Here is an 18,828-nt window from a genome sequence, read left to right on the forward strand (position 1 = left end):
ACTCCGGCTGGTCCATGCTGCACGTGTGTTTTTCTCTCTCATGGTTTGATCAAATTCCTTTTATACGGCGACATACTATATTGTTCCACTCTAAGGTGTCTCGTTATATTCTTATTGTTTCTGGTATTTCTTGCATTTGGACGGTTCGTCAGTTGAACAAAACACGCCTCCTTGGGTTTGCTTGAAAATGTAAAACCTTGAGCTCGTTGTTTTACATTTTCAACCAAAACCGAGGAGGCGTGTTTTATCCTACACATGCTGATTTATAATTGACACATTTAACTTGAGTTTGTCAAGTCCATGATTTTTGTTTATCAGTGAAATGTAGTCATATTGTCCTTAGTGTGTACTCGAAGGGTTGTACACTTAAAACCTTACTTGCTGATCAATACAAGACCTTTCAGATCGATGAGAAGCATAGAAATTACATATTACTTCAGTTGCGTCTGTGCGGTTGCCGAGATGAGACAGCAGCATCTGTCTTTGTAATATTTCTGTGCGTGATGTGGACATGAAAATGGATATGCATATGTATAGTACAATAGTCGGGCTGATGATGACTATGGTGGTACACGGATCTACTGGAACGTGCCTGGAAGATCTAAACTGGACCCCATCCTCATCTTACAGTAACAAGAAGTTCAGCGGAGCAGTGAAAGTCTCCCAAACTGTCAGTGGAAAATTGGCATGTATTTCGTTCTGTATCTTCAGCGGAACCAAAGTTGCCATCGTTTACGACAAAACTGACCAGCGGTGTACTTGCCACAATTTGCCGTTGTCGTCGTTGACGCTAGTTGACGCTCCGGGAGCTGTGGCGTTAGGGAAGACCACCCTCCCTGCAGGTAAACGGCACAAAATAGACACGTTATGTTGTATGCACACTCTGAGGCCTAGACACTGTATTAGTGTAAAGGGCGGTTGGGTAGCCTAGTGGTTAAAGCGTTCGCTCTTCATGCCAAAGACTCGGGTTCGATTCCCGACATGGGTACAATGTGTGAAATCCATTTCTCGGTTTCCCCGCTGATTTATTGCTGGAATATTGCTAAAAGCGGCGTAAAACTAAACTCACTCACTCAATAATGTAGTGGTACACTGTTACTTGATAAAAATACGACCCATCGGGAGAAAAGGGACCTTATGGAAGGTAGGATATAATTGTGCCGTGACGTCATACAGAAAGACGTTTGACATCAACTTACTGTAAAAATTGCCATGTGTGCAGGCTGAACAAACATTTCCTATTTCTCTTTCGTTAGTTCGTAATATAATAAAGCCATTTCAAAACATTTCAGCATACATGCCTACCATCAATTAAGCAAAATTATATTTAAAAACTGCAGCCATTAAATAAACAGTTATAAGTCTGAAAATGGAACTTTGCAGAAAATGAGTCCAAAATGTTGATGCCATGCATCTCAATAATAAATATAAATTACAGCTTTTGACTCGTATTTTTATGGTCCTAAGATGCTGTATTTGTAAAATATATTAAGAAGACAAAATGTGATTATTCACCCATACGGTCCCTTATCTCATGGTTGATCACAAATATAGATACGTTCGTTTCAGTAAGACCGCCTCCGTGGTCTAGTGGTAGAGCGTCCGCCCGGAGAGCGGAAGGTCCGGGGTTCGATCCCCGGCCGCGTCATACCAAAAGACGTTAAAAGATGGTACTTGTTGTTACCCTGTCTGGCGCTCGGCATTAAGGGGCTAAAACAAGGACTGGTCGGCTCGGAGTCAGTTTACTGTGTCTGAGTCGGGTATTCATGTTAAACTGCGGCATGGTATCTCAGTGAGCTAGCACTATAAATCGGCATTAGCCCGGACTAGTACAGGCAGCCTCACATATACATACACGTGCATGCACGTCGCTATATAAGTGCAATAATCTTGGACGCGACGTTAAACCCCATTTCACCTCACCTCACCTCACCCCGTTTCAGTAATACCCAAAGGCAGGCCCACGGTACGCAATGGAAGCATACAGACACAGTATACACAGTATTTGTTTTGAAGCACATGACTCTCCTTTCTTAATCTGTGGTCCCTTAGGAAAAAACCTATGATCGTTAGTTCCAATCCCGGTTCGCCCCGATAATGTTTCTTGTTGTGTCAACACCATACTCGTGCTCGTTGGTTCCACTGATCATGAAATGGTAAACGTCTCAGACCTGCATGACTTCAGGTTTTCCTCCCACATTAAGCTGACACGCCGTGATATGACTGGAATACTGTTAAAAGCAGCGTTAAACTCACTCACCAACCCTCTTTTAAGCTGGGGAGACTTTAAGTGTACTTGTGTTTGACTGGTCTGAAGATTTACCATTTTCATTCAATCTTTGTTTTAAAGTACAGTAAACTATGTTTTTAACGTACACGCTTATAACGAACTGACTGTTATAACTTTTGTTTTAGTCCCGACCATTTGTTGTATAAATGCTGTATATATGCTTATAACGAACTACGGTTATTACGAACTAAAATTAGTGGTCCCTTCGAGATCGTTATAACCATAGTTTACTGGTTGTCTTGATTCCCGAAAACAACACATGCTTGTCAATATTTGCAGTCCGTCAAGTATCTCAGCTAAGTGGGTGATTTGGGTCTTGTTGGATTATAATAGTTACATTGATTATGACAGCAATTACGTGTCACACAGGGGGGCAATTATTTTACGGTACAGTAAACTACGGTTATAACACACTCAAAGGGACCACTAAGTTTAGTTCGTTATAACCGTAGTTCTTTATAAGCATATATACAGCATAACGACAGCAAATAGTCGGGACAAAAAAGTAGGCTCGTTATATCCATCAGTTCGTTATAAACGTACTTTACTGTATTTTAACCTCCCGGACAGAGCCTTCGATAATCTTTGTTGATAAAAGAATCACACCAAATTTAAAAACCAAAATTTATAACAATGACCAGTTTCTTTTAAGTAACTTACGATGAGATGCCCACTTACACGGGCAAAGAGATCCTTCAGATTTACTGTTTGATTGTGTGAATCCCTTGCAGTTGCAAAGACCACACAGTCAAACAGTATATGCTTGACAGTGAAACTTTCATCACAAGGGATAGACTTAAGAGGTTCGTCTTCATCGGTCTCAAGCAGATATTCGAGGGTAAACCGACTGTGGCCAATACGACATAGTCGTAAAATGACCTCATCATGTCTTGACTGACAACCCAAGTTGGTATGACCGATTGTAGGTTTTAGTTTATATGAAGGGTTTTTTTTATTCCTACCTGGGTGTCCCACCTTTTTTGCATGAGATCCCGAGTATAATTCTTGATAGGTGGTTAGAAATCACTGTACGGAATCAGTCGTTGAGATAAGATTTGTCACGAGCTGCTTTATCGTCTTCGGAGTCTTGTTATGCCTGCATGACCAACAAAGGACGACGTCACGTGAGCCAGTTGAAAGATCTTTGAAAAGTTCTTAAATGTCTAGAATTATAGGGTGATTCGAGGAGACACTTTTAGGTGCCTGAAGGCAAGACAGGGAATCTAAGAAGATGATGAACGTTTTACATTGATTGTGTTGTTTAGTATGGATCAAAGCTGTTTTTACCTCAGCAATGAAGATTGAACTATTATCTGAATGTCTTCGCTGTCTCATTGTCATAGTGCAATACACTTGGTATCTGGTGTATTTCATTCCACATGATCCAACACACACGGCTTGTGAATGGGTCTTAACAGCAGTGAACCCCTCAATTTCACTTCCACAGATCTCACAAACCCATCCTTTCCAGGAAATGTCCTGGTGACCCGAGACAAAGGCCACATCTTCCGAGGTGTGTTTTCTTCTATCACTAACACAATGTCACCGACACTCATGTTCTCACAAGGCTTTAACCACTTCTGCCGTAACTGCAAGCATGGTAGATACTCTTTTATCCACCGTTTCCAAAAACAATCTGAGAGAAACTGTACATGTCTCCACATTCTACCATAAACATCTTCCATTCGAAAGTTACCTGGTGGTATTGAAATGTTTGATCAAAGTAGCTGTAGGTGATTCGGTGTTCACAATCATTCACATTATCTGACACAACAGTAATTGGTCGGCTATTGACTATAGATTCAGCTTTACAAAACAATGTGTTGAGACCTTCATCACTGAGGCCATTCTGTTTGTTAAGCAGAGCAGACAAAACCTTGCGAACTGTCCTAATTTGTCTTTCCCACATACCTCCCATACGTGAGGCAGTGGGTGGATTAAAGATGTATGTCCCTTTCCAGCATAGAGTTGTAGATCTTTGTCTGATCCAACTCCTGAATAGCTTGTCTAAGCTCTTGATGTGCCCCCTTGAAGTTTGTCCCGTTGTTGGATCTAATAATCTCTGGTTTTCCCCGACGTGCCTCGAATCTTGTCAATGCATTTATGAAGGAATTTGTATCCATAGAGTCAAGTTTTTCTATGTGTATTGCTCTCACTGTTAGGCACGTGAACAAGCATCCTTATCAGTATGACAGGACAGACCGACTGTCAACAACGTCTGACCGTGGCGTGACGTCTCATAGACTAGGGTTAGAGTAGCTTCCCTTTGACAAAGGGCAGTTACTCTAGCGGACAGACCGATGGATTGCCGCGAAAGGCAATTAAAAACAATTGTTGTTTTGCGTACGGCCTTCTTAGCAGCAACTTTAGTCATCAATGTTTTTACAGTTTGTTGACTTGCTGCAGAAATCTGACTAACAGAATCATCTGGATTCACTGATATATGTCTTATGTTCATGTCATCTCTCATGTTAATGTCTCTTTTTCTCTCAGCCTTCCTCATCAACACATCTGAATGTAACAGATCAAACCTGTCTTTAATCTTCAAATAATAAGACTCCAACTCATGAATCTCCTCTGGATTATCTGACAAGTTCCTGTCTCTCAATTGTTTTCTCATGCAATTTGTGTAGAATATCTTTCAAATAGTCTATTTCACTATCAACCACAGTGATATCTGTTTCACTTCTTTAATGTCTCTGATCTGATTTTCTTTTCTGGTATATACTGCCACTATACCACCACGCTGTCTGCCGAACTGTGGTTCTAACTCATATTCACCAATGTTCAATTCACTTCCCTGCATACTTGGTTTTTTGGAGTCAATCTCTGACGTATTGACAAAATATTTGCTTATGTTGCTGAATTTTTCTATCCTTCATAAATTTTCTTGAACTTTCGTAGGCACAACAAAAGGGCATTGATTCTTGTACTCGATATTTTTACTTCCTCTTCACATTTTTGTTTACACCGCAGTGTTCTACACGTGTACATTGTATTCCATGATTAGTCGTCGGTTCAAGCTAAAACAAATAAAATGTTTCCACTCTGTCTCGATATTCAAATATCATTAAATATGCAAGATACTGAAAGCTTTACCTTGAATGTAATTACCTAATAATAATAGTAATATTACCCACAGTGAACTGAAGTGCTTCTTAGGTAAAACTAACGAAAACATGTAACCCCATTTCAGGCTAACCCATGTGGTCTAGACCTGTTAGCATGGTTAGATACAACTGCACGTCGTTGTTGAATTTGGCAATATCAGGTTTATATTATACAATGGTTGGATAGATGAACATGTTGCTCACTGTACATAATTATACTTACAAAATTTCTGACACTCTAATGCCTACAATGTGGTTACTTCACCGCAGCGAAGCACACCGGTCACCTCGAACCACCGTTACAACTTCGGAGTTACCTCCCTTCCCTGTCAAGTCTTAAAACTTAGATCGCAATCCGAAATAATCAAATGTTTCAGTAACATACTCCAATGTGTCTCATGTGGAGATTGAGTTACCTCCACGTCAAGAGGACCAAAGAAGTTATGGACCTTTATGGGAACTCTAAGGGAACCTCTAAAGTAGAGGTGGCCTTTGGTGGAAGTGTCTGCAGCTGCTCTCTTTGCTGCTTTTGTTTTGATAATCTTTTTTTTATCTCTTTGTAAGATGAACAATTTCTGGTTCTGCTTCAGTTACTGGCTTTGGAGTCTGAGACTCGACATTGTTTAGGGTTTTGGTTTGGGAGATGTCACAGACGAAAGTGTCACAGTAGGTTTCCGCAGTTGGAATTGGCTTAACAGACTTGACCCGTGTCAGATCAGTCTGGCATCAATAGAGACAGTGGTTACAGCTGGACGAGAGACTGCAGCAGAGTAGGAAAGGGTAGAAGTGGTTGCAATAAGACCTGCAACCCTCTTCTTATCTTCGTGGTATGAGACATTTTGTTCAGTCTTGACTCTCGGGATTTGGGACTCGCGTTTTAACACAGGGCAGGATTTTGAAGAAACCATATAGTTGAGCCATGGTGAAGTTGTAAACAGTTCACCATCCTAGCTCCCCACCCGCCACGGAGTGTCACAAGGACAATGCTGTAAGCCAGTGGATTTCCGACTGGCAGCACCAAGGATACTGGGATGGTACACTCAAGCAGATCAACTAAAAAATTAATCAATCCACCAGATTGGCTCATGAGCCACCGCCTTCTGACTTGTTTGATAGGCATTACTTAGAAGTTGGCGGATGACAAGATAGACACAATTTTATGGATAACAACTACAGTATTAAAGAAGTTGTTATCCATAAAATTGTGTCTATCTTGTCACCGCCTTCTGGGCATACGACTCTAGGCAATTGAAACAATTAACAATCAAAATTCAAGATTTGATACATATATAATTTGGCCAGGTCCGAAAGTTAAAAAGTCAAATCAGTTCAAACACAATATGTGCTCAACGCTTGGCATGACTAGCCGATTGATAGAACCGGGCCAATTCTACCACCCGTCTAGGTGAAGTCAGGGTCGAAGTGGTGTATTGGACAAAGGAACGCTATTCCTGGAACCAGTGCCCTCAACCACCAGACTCCCGACCTTCGCCGACACAGGGGCGCAACCCACGGCAAACAGGTTGCCCAATTCGGTCGCCTTTTACGACCAGCAATGGGGTGCTGTGGACACATTCTACCCCGGGTCCACACGGGGGAAGAGCTATTAGCGTTACCCAGCACTCACCATATTTATTACTTGCATAAATAAGACGTCATTATGTGACGTTTGCGAAATAGTACTCTTCATAATCAAGAAGTACCATGCTGAGGTCTTTGAAAGGCATTTAGAAGCGATTCACATCAGGAAGAGAATAACGTTTCGGAGTATATGCTTACTCCTTCATCAGGTGAATGATGAAGGAGTAAGCATATACTCCGAAACGTTGTGTTCTTCATAATAAAGAAGTTGACCTCCATATATTCTCTTTCTTACCATGCTGAGATATATTAATAGGCAGTTCTTGTTTCAGATGCTGTGGACACATGGATAGCTACTATCATTAAAGAATCTTCACATTTCAGCTCGTACGTACAAATCTATGTTCATATTTTGTCAATAATTGTACACTATCGCATGACACGCGTCAAGGCCAGATCGCAGCGCTTGCCAGAAGAATTATCTTTATATTAGAGCCTGGCGGGTTCTCTTGAAACACAAGAAGGCGCTATGTCGGATGGATTAGCCGCCAGGGTTTATTTTCAGTAAAACTATGTGAGGTGAGGTGAAATGTGGTTTACGTCGCGTCCGTATTGCACTAATTTAGCGACGTGCTTGCATGTGTGTGTGTGCGTGCGTGCGAGCGTGCGTGCGTGCGTGCGTGTGTGTGTGCTCGTGCTAGTCCGAACTGATGTCGATTTTATAGTGCTCGCACACTGAGATACCATGCCGCAATTTAACATAAATACAGTAGACTGACTCCGAGCAGACCAGCTTGTTTTAGCCCCTAAATGCCAAGCGCCATACTAAACTCAGTATCAAAAGAAACCTTACCTCTCAGTTGATTTGATCATAGGTTTGATTTTCAATTGAAAGTATCTTTAGTTAGCGATATAGTATAGTATGAACTGTACTGCCGCATAGTCAGCAATTAAAGACAATTATTATACTTTGAATTAGAAGTAATAAACGAGATCGTATGATACGCAACTGCTGATGGTTATCTTAGACATCTTGTCTTTGAAAATAAAAATAATTGCTTTTAGCGGTACAAAATTGCAAAAATGGTATAGGGGTCATGTAATTGCAAAATGCAATTCATATTAACACAAAATTACTCAGCCAGAGATAAAGCGTTACAAACAGTTGCAGGAATGAGTGATAGGCAAATGGGCATTATTAAATTTAAGAGCAGTTATTTCTATTTTCAGTTAAATTAAAACAAAATAATGGGGAAACTTTCTTTTGCCCCCAGTTTAAGTACAATTTATTGCCAGAATTAATGTGAAACAACATCCACTATTGTCCCTTGGGAATAAATATAATTGGCCATAGCTGACTGCGTGCATGTCAAGTGAGTTCATCTGAAGAAATATTCCACTGAAGCAGCGAGATGTGACACGTGCGTGACACTGTTACACTAGACCTAATGAACTGCAACTGATGTCACTTCAGCTTATTAAAATGAAAGGCGCTTCTTCTGTTGAAACCTCCTCCGCTGCCTAGTGGGAAGAGTCTGCCCGGTGATGGGAAAATTGATGGTTCAATTCCCTAATGATAAATTTGTTGTTTGTTTGTTGTTTAACGCCTCACGCAGCAATATTCCAGCTATATGACGTCTGTCTGTAAATAAACGAGTCTGAACCAGACAATCCAGTGATTGACAACATGAGCATCGATCCTTGCAATTGGGAATCAATGACATGCATCAACCAAGTCAGCGAGCCTGACCACCCGATCCCGTTAGTCGCCTCATACGACAAGCATAGTCGCCTTTTACGGCAAGCATGGGTTGCTGAAGACCTATTCTATCCCGGATCTTCACGGGGAAACAAGCATGGGTTGCTGAAGACCTATTCTACCCCGGATCTTCACGGGGAGACAAGCATGGGTTGCTGAAGACCTATTCTACCCCGGATCTTCACCGGTCCTAATGATAAATGACGAAACGTGTTGGCATTAAGGAGCTAAAACAAGGCTCGGAGTCAATATGCATCTCTGAAGGGGGTATCAATTATTAACTGCGGTATGGTATCTCGGTGGGATAGCACCATTGGCAATAGCGCATGCCCATGTAAATTCTGTAATCGTGCCGCGACGTTCTCCCTGTTCCACCTCACCTCTTTTGTGTGAGTGAGTGAGTTTACGCCGATTTTTTTTTTTTCTGATTGGCACGAAGCTGTGCTCCAGAGACCATGGTGACATTACATAATATAAAGTAATACTAGTAAACATCGTACAGGTTCACAGCTTTATTATTACCAGTTAGGGGCGGTCGGGTAGCCTAGTGGTTAAAGCGTTCGCTCGTCCCGCCGAAGACCCGGGTTCGATTCCCGACATGGGTGCAATGTGTGAAATTGCTGGAATATTGCTAAAAGCGGCGTAAAACCAAACTCACTCACTCACTATTACCAGTTAAATGTACTTAAAGAGTACAATTTATAGGATCAAGGCCCCAAATGACACTGACAATGATCCCTGATTAATGACCCATGAACAAATATACAACCTGATTAGCTAAGCAACTGTACAGCAGCTGTTACAAAAGATAGCTAAAACAACACCCGGACATGACAATCGACAAGACGCACAGACAGACAGTTAAGTCGGCTTTGACCAATTAACACCTGAGAGCTAATCAACAAAAATAACCTCAGCTTGGTTAGATAGGGAGGAATGGGTACTGATCTGGGCACTATCCCTAAGTATAGACTTCCCAAAAATACAGGTACTTGACCTACAGAGTATCTAGACTCACAACAATAAAACTGTACTTCACGAAAAGAGTAACTTGACTCACAATTATAAAAAGGTACTTGACAAAAGAGACCATCCCGGAAAATTGGTCATTCGCGGATTACAAGTAAAAGGGTATAACACCCTAGCCAATACGTTTAGCGCAGTAACAATTTGGGTAAGTCAGAACAAGATCAAAATCGCCACATAATTACTAACTAGCGAGACTAAGTTTCTGCCTGACCACCCAGTAACAATACGACCCGTCTACGTCTAGCGAATCCTGGCGGTGGCGGCATGTGAAAGCGCCAAGGTTCTTAAACGCGACACACGGACGTCGGAGAAGACAAGTTCCCCTTTCTAGCTTGGCGAACGTTTAAAGCTGGGAGAGCTATCAGATTTTTGATTTCACAAATAGGGATCACGTAGTAAGCTGTAAGTTTCATCTCAAGTTCCCTGTACACAGTTATTCCTATCAGTCCACAACATCAGTCCTCCGTGTCTATTTGCAATTAAATTGTACCGTGGTCATCGGCGGTTTTAGTTCAGCCAGATGAAGAGAGCGTCTACATTTTTTGTTAATCGGGAACTGTAAAACTTTAGTTCACCGAGAGCCCACAATATAGGCTCCACCAGAAACGTTAAGCTATCGAGACACGATTTCAGTTAACCGAATCACTCTGCAATGTCAGTCCAGCGTACACGTGTCAGTCCTAAATAAAAGGACAAGCCAGTTTACCATGTCAGTCCACCAATCAACTTACCTCTTTTGTCACGGTCATCGAATCATAGGCTTCTAGCACGACACATTTCTTCACAGCAAGATGCTGCTCCTCAGATTACTGGGCACGATGGACCTGAAAACCTGGTTTGTTTGGAGACTGGTTACTTGTGTTCACACAGTCTGAGGGCGGTCGGGTAGCCTAGTGGTTAAAGCGTTCGCTCGTCACGCCGAAGACCCGGGTTCGAATCCCGACATGGGTGCAATGTGTGAACCCCTTTTCTGGTGTCCCCCGCCGTGATATTGCTGGAATATTGCTAAAAGCGGCGTAAAACCATACTCACTCACTCACTCACACAGTCTGATCAGATTCATCAGTCCGAACAACCACGTACAAACATCGTAATTATTATTATTTTCCTGTTGTCGATATTGATAATATGATCAAAATTTACATTCGGTTTCGAGTATTTATACAGTTGGTGGTTGCAGTTGGATCAGTAGCTATCCGGCCAGTAGCATGAAAGGTCCCCCCGACTACTACCCCAATTATGGCAACACTGAGAAAGCCTGGTGCCCAAAATCCAGAGACTCAAACCAGTATGTGGAGGTAAGTCGTTGTCATTCGCCGATAAAACAATCAAAATGTACCGTTTTACAACGTGTAAACTGCAGAAAAATATATATTGGCTACAAATAAAGCATTCTCCATTCATACTCACAACAGTTAGTGCCTTAAATCCCCAAATTTCCAGGACAAATCCTAAACGGCACAAACCAAAACGGAGAAATTGAAATGGAAAAAAGTCCGACACAAACCGAACCAAGTAATTCAAACTTGGTAAAACGGCCTTGAAATACAAAAATGTTTCAATTCCTAACACCAGTATTCCCGAGCATCTACGTCCATGCGGTCATGATGGATAACCTGGATTTATTCGCCACCATAGTTCTATTTCGAAAGTGGCGTCACATCCCTCACTGAGCAGAGAATTCCTCTACTCGGTGTCGTGGCATACAGAGTCGGAATAAACAAGCGAAATGATCCAGGGTATTTGTCAGTAGAGAACTGACATATAATAAACTGAGTATGTAGCATACATCGTTATATACCACACGGGCGCTTAGCTTACCGCCCATGGGTCTGAGCATGAAGATGTGAACAGAAAATAGTTTGTACAGTAAACTACAGTAAACGAACACGCTTATTACGAACTGACGGATATAACGAACTTACTATTTTGGTCCGACCATTTGCTGTAGTTATGATGTATATATCCGTATAACGAACTACGGTAATAACGAACTAAAATTAGTAGTCCCTTTGAGTTCGTTATAACCGTACTTTACTGTACTTTGTAAATAATTGACTTTTCGAACCTTTTGCAGTTCACTAGCTAAAAATTATTCAATACTTGTTGGCAGAGGCGATTTCTTTATGCTCGGACATCACATTTCATCAATCTTCCTGAAATATCAAGAATGGACAGTACAACTACAGGGACACGAACTAGGGTCGGCGCATGCGTGAGTTTGAACAGGGTGGACGTGTTTTTCTTAGCTCCCACCATGGGGATCTCTCTTTCCCAATATAGAGCTAAAATAGGACTGTTTGTACAACCAAACAAAGCGAGAAGAAGCATGAAAGGTATCAAAATTAGCAAAAAGTGTTTCTCGATGTGCCTACGGGTTTTGATCTGTCTGAGTTTGCTACTTGTAGCAGATGGTTGTGTCGAGACGAACCCAGGCCCACCTAAGTCCGGCCCCGCACACAATACCCGAAATCAGTCAACTTTGTCCGTGTCTGAAACAGGATCGTTACAGATATCGGCAACGGAAAATGAAAACAGCGACTTGATGGCGATTTTAATGGACATTAAATCTAACACCACGGACATAAACAATAAATTTGAGAGACTCGATGACAAGGTCACAAAAATGGCGTCTGATTTCCACGAGCAGCTAGCCTCGCTTCAACATGAAAATACACAACTGAGACTTTCTCTGTCTAGTTTGGAAGAAAAACTCGAGGATCAAGAGTGTCGTGAGCGGCGAAACAACTTAATATTCCATGGAATATCTGGAGAGAGGGGCGAAACATGGGATCAGTCCGAGTCAAACGTGAGAGAGTTTCTGCGCGACGAGTTACACATGGAGAAGGCAAATGATATTGTTATTATTCGTGCTCACCGCCTCAACCCTGGCAAAAGTGATTCTCCTATCATAGCTAAATTCCTACTGACAAAAGACAAGAGTGATATTTTCAAGAGAGGACGGGAACAACAAGATAGAAATCACCGATCACGTGTAACAGAGGATTTCCCACAGAAAATACGAGAGGATAGACGCGCACTGTCTACCTACTTTCAAGAAGCCAGAGACAGCGGGAAACGACCTAAGATACGTGTTAACAAGCTTATTGTGGAAGGGCAGGTATATATGTACGACCGACAAGACAAGTGTGTGAAGAAGGTGTCTACAGGTGGGGGTACGCATCGTGATGCAAGGCCCTCTTTTCGCGATCGTTCATGGAGTGATTTGTTTGGACCCGGAAGCAACACAAACCGAGACACACCTCCTTCAGGGGAGTTAACTCCCAATGTTGACAATTTTGGTAAGTGATGTGACGGCCACGGCCCAACATTTGATATTCTCTCGTGGAATATAGAAGGACTGCGAAAATATGAAAACTCGACATCTCAGGTAAAAAGTCTTTGTGAACATTTTGACTTGATCGCGTTTTGTGAGTCATTTGTGAGACGGTCCGATGAATTCTCGGACTTCTTGTCCGGTTTTCGTGCGCTAAACTGTGTCCGTCCCAAGACACACACGTTCGGGCGATATAGTGGTGGTATCACTGTTTTGATACGCTCTCATTGGCTAGATAGTGGACTGTTATGTAGGCTTTATGATAATTTTGAAAATACTGTTGTACTTTTATTCAAAACATCAAGTTTATCATGGGACTCTGACTGTGTTTTGATATTTACTTATATCTCACCCGAAAATTCACCAGTTAATGAGAATATAGATAGTGATGGATTTACTCATCTTGAAAACTACTTGACCATTATTGTTGGGGAACACCCACACAAGCATATATTTCTTGCTGGTGATCTTAATGCAAGGACAAAGGACTTCCTTGACTATATCCCGGATGACAATATTGACTTTATTCAGAGAGATGTTGATGATTATCCCTCTGATACATTTGATATGCCAAGAAAAAACAGAGACTCAGTGACACATAATAATTTTGGCAAAAGACTTGTTGAATTGTGTAGGACCTTTGGTATTCACACATTGAATGGGAGATTGTTTAATGATACAAATGGTGAATTCACATGTTTCACTCATAATGGATCAAGTGCTGTGGATTACATGATTGCCTCCTCTTCTCTCTTTCCATATTTCTCTAACTTTGGGGTTGGTACACAGGATCACTCCAATCACTTCCCCTTACATTGCTCACTCAATATTCAGGGTACCTCATCTGGTAAATATAGTCAACCCCCAGCCCCAGGTAATACAAGGAGTAACTCCAACTGTAATCTGGAAAAGGAAGGTGGAGGCAGTTGGGAGAAATATGTGTGGAATGAAGGTGCTAAAGAAACCTTCTTGCACAAGCTTGAGGGTATATTAGTAGAGCATTATGATTATATTTTACAACTAGCTAATAATAATTGTAATACAGCAGTATCTTGTTTAGTCAGTTATTATCAAGAAGCTGCAGAACACACCAAAAAAGTATATGGTTTAAATTCTAACTTCAGGAGAAATCAGCAGCCTCCCTGGTGGGATGATGAACTTGAATTAATTAAACATGACAAATACAAATCCCTGAGAGCTCACAGAGATCATGGGGAAGATTTTTCACTTTTTAGACACTTAAGATCAATGTTTAAAAATGCTTTTAGTAGAAAGAAAAATCATTTCTTGAAGCACAGAGAGAAAAACTGATAGCTGCAAGAGACAACCCAAAGTTGTTCTGGAAACTGCTCAAGGATAGTAAACCATTTAATGCAGTCACTCAATCAATTAATACTGAGCAATGGACTAACCATTTTATGTCTCTTCTTTTTAGGCAGGATCTTGCACTTGATAGCAGTATGTACCATATCCCTGACAATAATGATCTAACAATTAACATTCCTATTCTAGCAGAAGAAATATCAAGTCAAATAAAACAGCTTGGGAATAATAAATCCCCTGGGCCTGATGGTATTGCTGCTGAATTTTTAAAGTCTTCAGAGAAACAAATTACACCAATTTTAGTTATTACATTTAACAAAATCTTTGAGAGTGGTAACTTTCCAGATGTGTGGGGGAAAAGTATCATCTGTCCTCTGTTCAAGTCTGGTGATATGAATGATGCCAACAATTATAGAGGTATATCACTCATTGATACCATATGCAAAGTATTTACATCTATTCTTAATGCTAGACTACAGAGGTGGTGTGATGATAACAATATCATTGACGAATCTCAAGCTGGATTAAGACCCAACTATTCCACGACAGATCATATATTTTCACTACAGGCCATTATCCAAAAGTATGCATGTAAAAAGAAAAGAAGGTTCTACTGCTTATTTGTAGATTTCTCAAAAGCTTTTGATAATGTTGATCACAATATGTTGTTACAGAGTTTGGCTGATATTGGTGTCTGCGGAAAGTTTCTGTCTATTATTACATCAATGTACAATAAACTGTGTGCCTGTGTTAGAACACCTACTGGGTTATCCAAATACTTTAAGTGTAATATAGGTACCCGTCAAGGATGCATCCTCAGCCCTCAGATGTTTTTAATATTCATAAATAAACTTGTAAATTTTATGGAAAATTATGGAGGACAAACTGTCTTTATTACTAAAGACTGCCCAGCAATATATGCACTTATGTTTGCTGATGACGTGTCATCTATTGCTGATACACCTTTAAATTTACAAAAGAAGATCAATGCCTTGGAACATTTTTGCAATACCACAGGCATGAAGGTAAACTTGAAGAAAACCAAAGTTATGGTATTCAGAAATGGTGGACCCCTTAGACATTATGAAAAATGGAAATTTAATAGTGTATATATTGAAACCGTGTCGTTTTATAGATATTTGGGTATTGTGTTCACGCCCAAACTTGTTTGGACTAAGGCACTAAATACTCTTGCTGCACAGAGTAACAAGGCCATTATGACATTATATAGATATCAAAAGAAAGTTGGTAATATACCCTGTCAAGATTTATTTAAGATATTTGATGCTATGATTGTGCCTATTGTCTGTTACGGCGCAGAAATATGGGGCATCTCATATTGTAAAATTATTGAAGATGTACAGAACAAAATGTGTAAATGGTTTCTAAATACAGGTAAAACAACAAACAATGCAATGGGTTAGGAGAGTGCGGAAGAGCCCCTCTCCAACTTGTGTATACCACAAGGGCCATCAAGTATTGGTGCAGGCTACTGCGTTTGGACGAGCGCAGACTGCCTCGCCAATGTTATTTAATGCTCAAATCACTGGACCATTCTGGTCGCACCACATGGGCTACTCACATTAAGAATATTTTGTTTAAATTAGGTTTTGGATATGTATGGTTAACACAAGATGTTGGCAATGTGAAGGTATTTATTCATCTTTTTAAGCAAAGATTATTTGATAACCTTCAACAATCATGGTGTAGTTCTATCAATAGTATATCTGATACCTTTTATTATAAACATTTTAAATCCCTGTTGAATGTAGAAAAATATCTTACACTCCCCATACCAGTACATCTGAGAATATGTATGACTCGTTTCAGATGTAGCAAGTTTAAACTTGCAATTGACTTGGGGAGATACACAAATGTCCCATACACTGAACGCTTATGTAAATATTGTATAGAAAATGGTATACCTTTTATTGAAGATGAATTTCATGTTTTACTTGTATGTGAGCGTTATTCAGCCCTAAGAAATATGTATCTTAAACAGTATATCAAGTTTCAAACTGTAGCATCTTTTACTGAAATTATTTCATCAGAAAACTTTGATGTTGTATATAACACATGTTTATATCTATATAAAGTCCAACGGCTAAGAGAAACTTAAATCGACTACTTCCTTGGCATGCGTAGTTCATGCAATCAAACATTGTCTGTATTATGGGCCTATGGCCTTCTTACTGAATAAACTGTCTGTCTGTCTGTCTGTCGAACTAGGGTCCTTGGTGTGACGAGTGAACGCTTTTGTCACAACGACACTACAGTTGCCCTTGTTCCATATTGATAAGAAACCTACTGTCAAAAGCAGAGTCGAAAGTACGATTCCGACTATGTCATAAGCATGACTGTGTTGATGAATCGCTATCAAATAGTGATAATACCAGGTGTTCGCGAAAGGTGAAAGTATTCTGCCCCACCGGTGGCACCCGTCACAAACACATACAAAGGCAAGTCAATTGTTCACCTGACGAAAACACGGGAACGTAGGGAAAGTCAAAATAGGGAATTGCATCGGAAATCATTTTGGTCACTGATGGGTCAAATTTGGAAAGACTATTGGGGGTTACGCCAGCCTCCGTTCCAAACTCCGTAAACATCGGTGTTGTCGCTAACTGTACTTTTTGTGAAAAATATATTGTGAATCGTTATCCTAATATGTCTCTCTGAATACCGCTAGTTTTAACACTGTTTTTTTCCAGCTCGGCATAGCTGAGGCCATCTACATCACGGAGATCCACATCTATGAGGTCTTCTGGGCTGGTGGCGTTGAGTCGGTCTCAGTCCGGGATTCGAACTCCAACTGGATGGTAATCTGGAGCGCTACCACTTTGTCGAAGATAAAGGAAAGTCGGATTTTCGTGCCTACGTTCATAGTAAGTCCGAATTGTATTTCTATAATAAACAGTTTTAGTTTTTATTTAATTTTAGTTCCATATTGTGTCACAGTAATTTTACGCTGCATTGGGCAGCTGATATCTGGGCATGTATAGTCAGCATCCTCATCTAGCATCATGCTGCCTGTGACCCGTGAAGATTCCGGGGTAGAATAGGTCTTCAGAAACCCATGCCGGAAAAGGCGACTATGCTTGTCGTTAAAGGCGACTAACGGGATCGGGTGGTCAGGCTCGCTGACTTGGTTGATACATGTCATGGTATTCCAATTGCGTGGATCGCGTGGATCGATGCCCTTAATAATACGGGGTGTTTTCTCCTGTATCGTATCGTTAAATTACTTAATGTGCAACTTTGCTCGTATCGATTTGTCATCCGTTTTTCTTTAGCCACCCGATTTCAAGGCGGACGCCATCAGGATTGACCTTGACCTTGCTACTACTGGTGAATGGTCCGAGTTCGACGCTGTGAGAGTTATTGGGAGCAGGACCCGGAGAAGGATAAGCTTGGTGTAGTTCGTCGGGAGAAGTGTCAGTATATGGACTAAGTACTGTCGGAAATGCTAGAAAACTGCTTTTTGCCTGTTAAAAAAGGAGATAATTTTTCACAGATTGTTGTTATTGAAATATCGAGTAACTACCGACCGTCCTACCTGTGGTTTGAAGTATTTCAGCCACAAGGATTCCTATCGACAAGTTTACAAGAGACAAATTCGAACGAAAACAGGAAGTTTATTATTATTTTAAGTCCAATTATGGCAGTCTGAAACGGACTATAGAAACATTCGTACGTGACTCCGTTATAATGATAATAATGTAGTCTTCATAAAACATCTAATCCACACACAAAAATCATTTTGAGAAAATTCTAGATGTGCATCGTCTAAAATGACAATATGACGCTGCGTTTGTTTTGTTAACATTGCTCCTATGATGCATGTTACATTACACTTGCATCGCCATAACCAGGGTCCACGATATGGAGTCTGTACATGGATATGATTACAAGTTATTTACACTTAGGAGAGATAGAGGGAAAACATTTATTAATTTAGATAGGGTGAATAACTGAACTGCCAAAGCTATATTGTTTTCAATTCATACCATCAAGTCTACATTATGATAAATAAAACAAAACAGGTATAGGGGTGGTCTCAAAAACAAAACTAGGACGTAAAAGGATATTGGTCAACTTTGATACATGGTGATTAGGCGTATAGTGTACAAGCTTAATGAGCGGAAGGTAACCCTGACTTAGTAGATTTTGGGAGGAATTAAAGATACAATTAATGTGAACTGGAGTAACTATTGCCCTCCAAGAGATGGGATTTCGATACACTGCGTGTGGCCATGACCGAGAACTTTTCAGGGGAAAATATTCCATCCTGTCTATGAGGTCACATTATCTCCGCACCATTCATAACTATCACAGTCAGGGCGTCCAGATAATTTACCTTGATGAATCATTCCACTTACTACATGTGGCTATCGGTAGA

At 40.7% G+C, this 18,828-nt stretch overlaps 1 protein-coding gene across 1 annotated transcript; it reads left to right on the top strand.

The window, feature by feature from the left end:
* The first annotated feature begins 462 nt into the window (after positions 1–462).
* On the top strand, positions 463–18,062 carry LOC124148170. The gene is made up of 5 exons (XM_048382914.1): positions 463–842; positions 7,314–7,368; positions 10,950–11,067; positions 17,141–17,314; positions 17,723–18,062. The coding sequence occupies exons 1-5, from the start codon at positions 512–514 to the stop codon at positions 17,846–17,848; spliced, it is 804 nt and encodes a 267-aa protein (XP_048238871.1). The 5' UTR covers positions 463–511; the 3' UTR covers positions 17,849–18,062.
* Positions 18,063–18,828: the final 766 nt, after the last annotated feature.

The sequence above is a fragment of the Haliotis rufescens genome, unplaced genomic scaffold (genome assembly GCF_023055435.1).
Source record: "Haliotis rufescens isolate VD_foot unplaced genomic scaffold, xgHalRufe1.0.p SCAF_42, whole genome shotgun sequence".
NCBI classification, from domain to species: domain Eukaryota; kingdom Metazoa; phylum Mollusca; class Gastropoda; order Lepetellida; family Haliotidae; genus Haliotis; species Haliotis rufescens.

Coding starts and splice junctions, on each gene's coding strand:
- LOC124148170 (XM_048382914.1), top strand. CDS start 512: ATGAAAATGGATATGCATATGTATAGTACAATAGTCGGGCTGATGATG. Junction 843..7,313: donor GAAGACCACCCTCCCTGCAG/GTAAACGGCACA, acceptor TTCTTGTTTCAG/ATGCTGTGGACACATGGATA. Junction 17,315..17,722: donor TTTTCGTGCCTACGTTCATA/GTAAGTCCGAAT, acceptor GTTTTTCTTTAG/CCACCCGATTTCAAGGCGGA.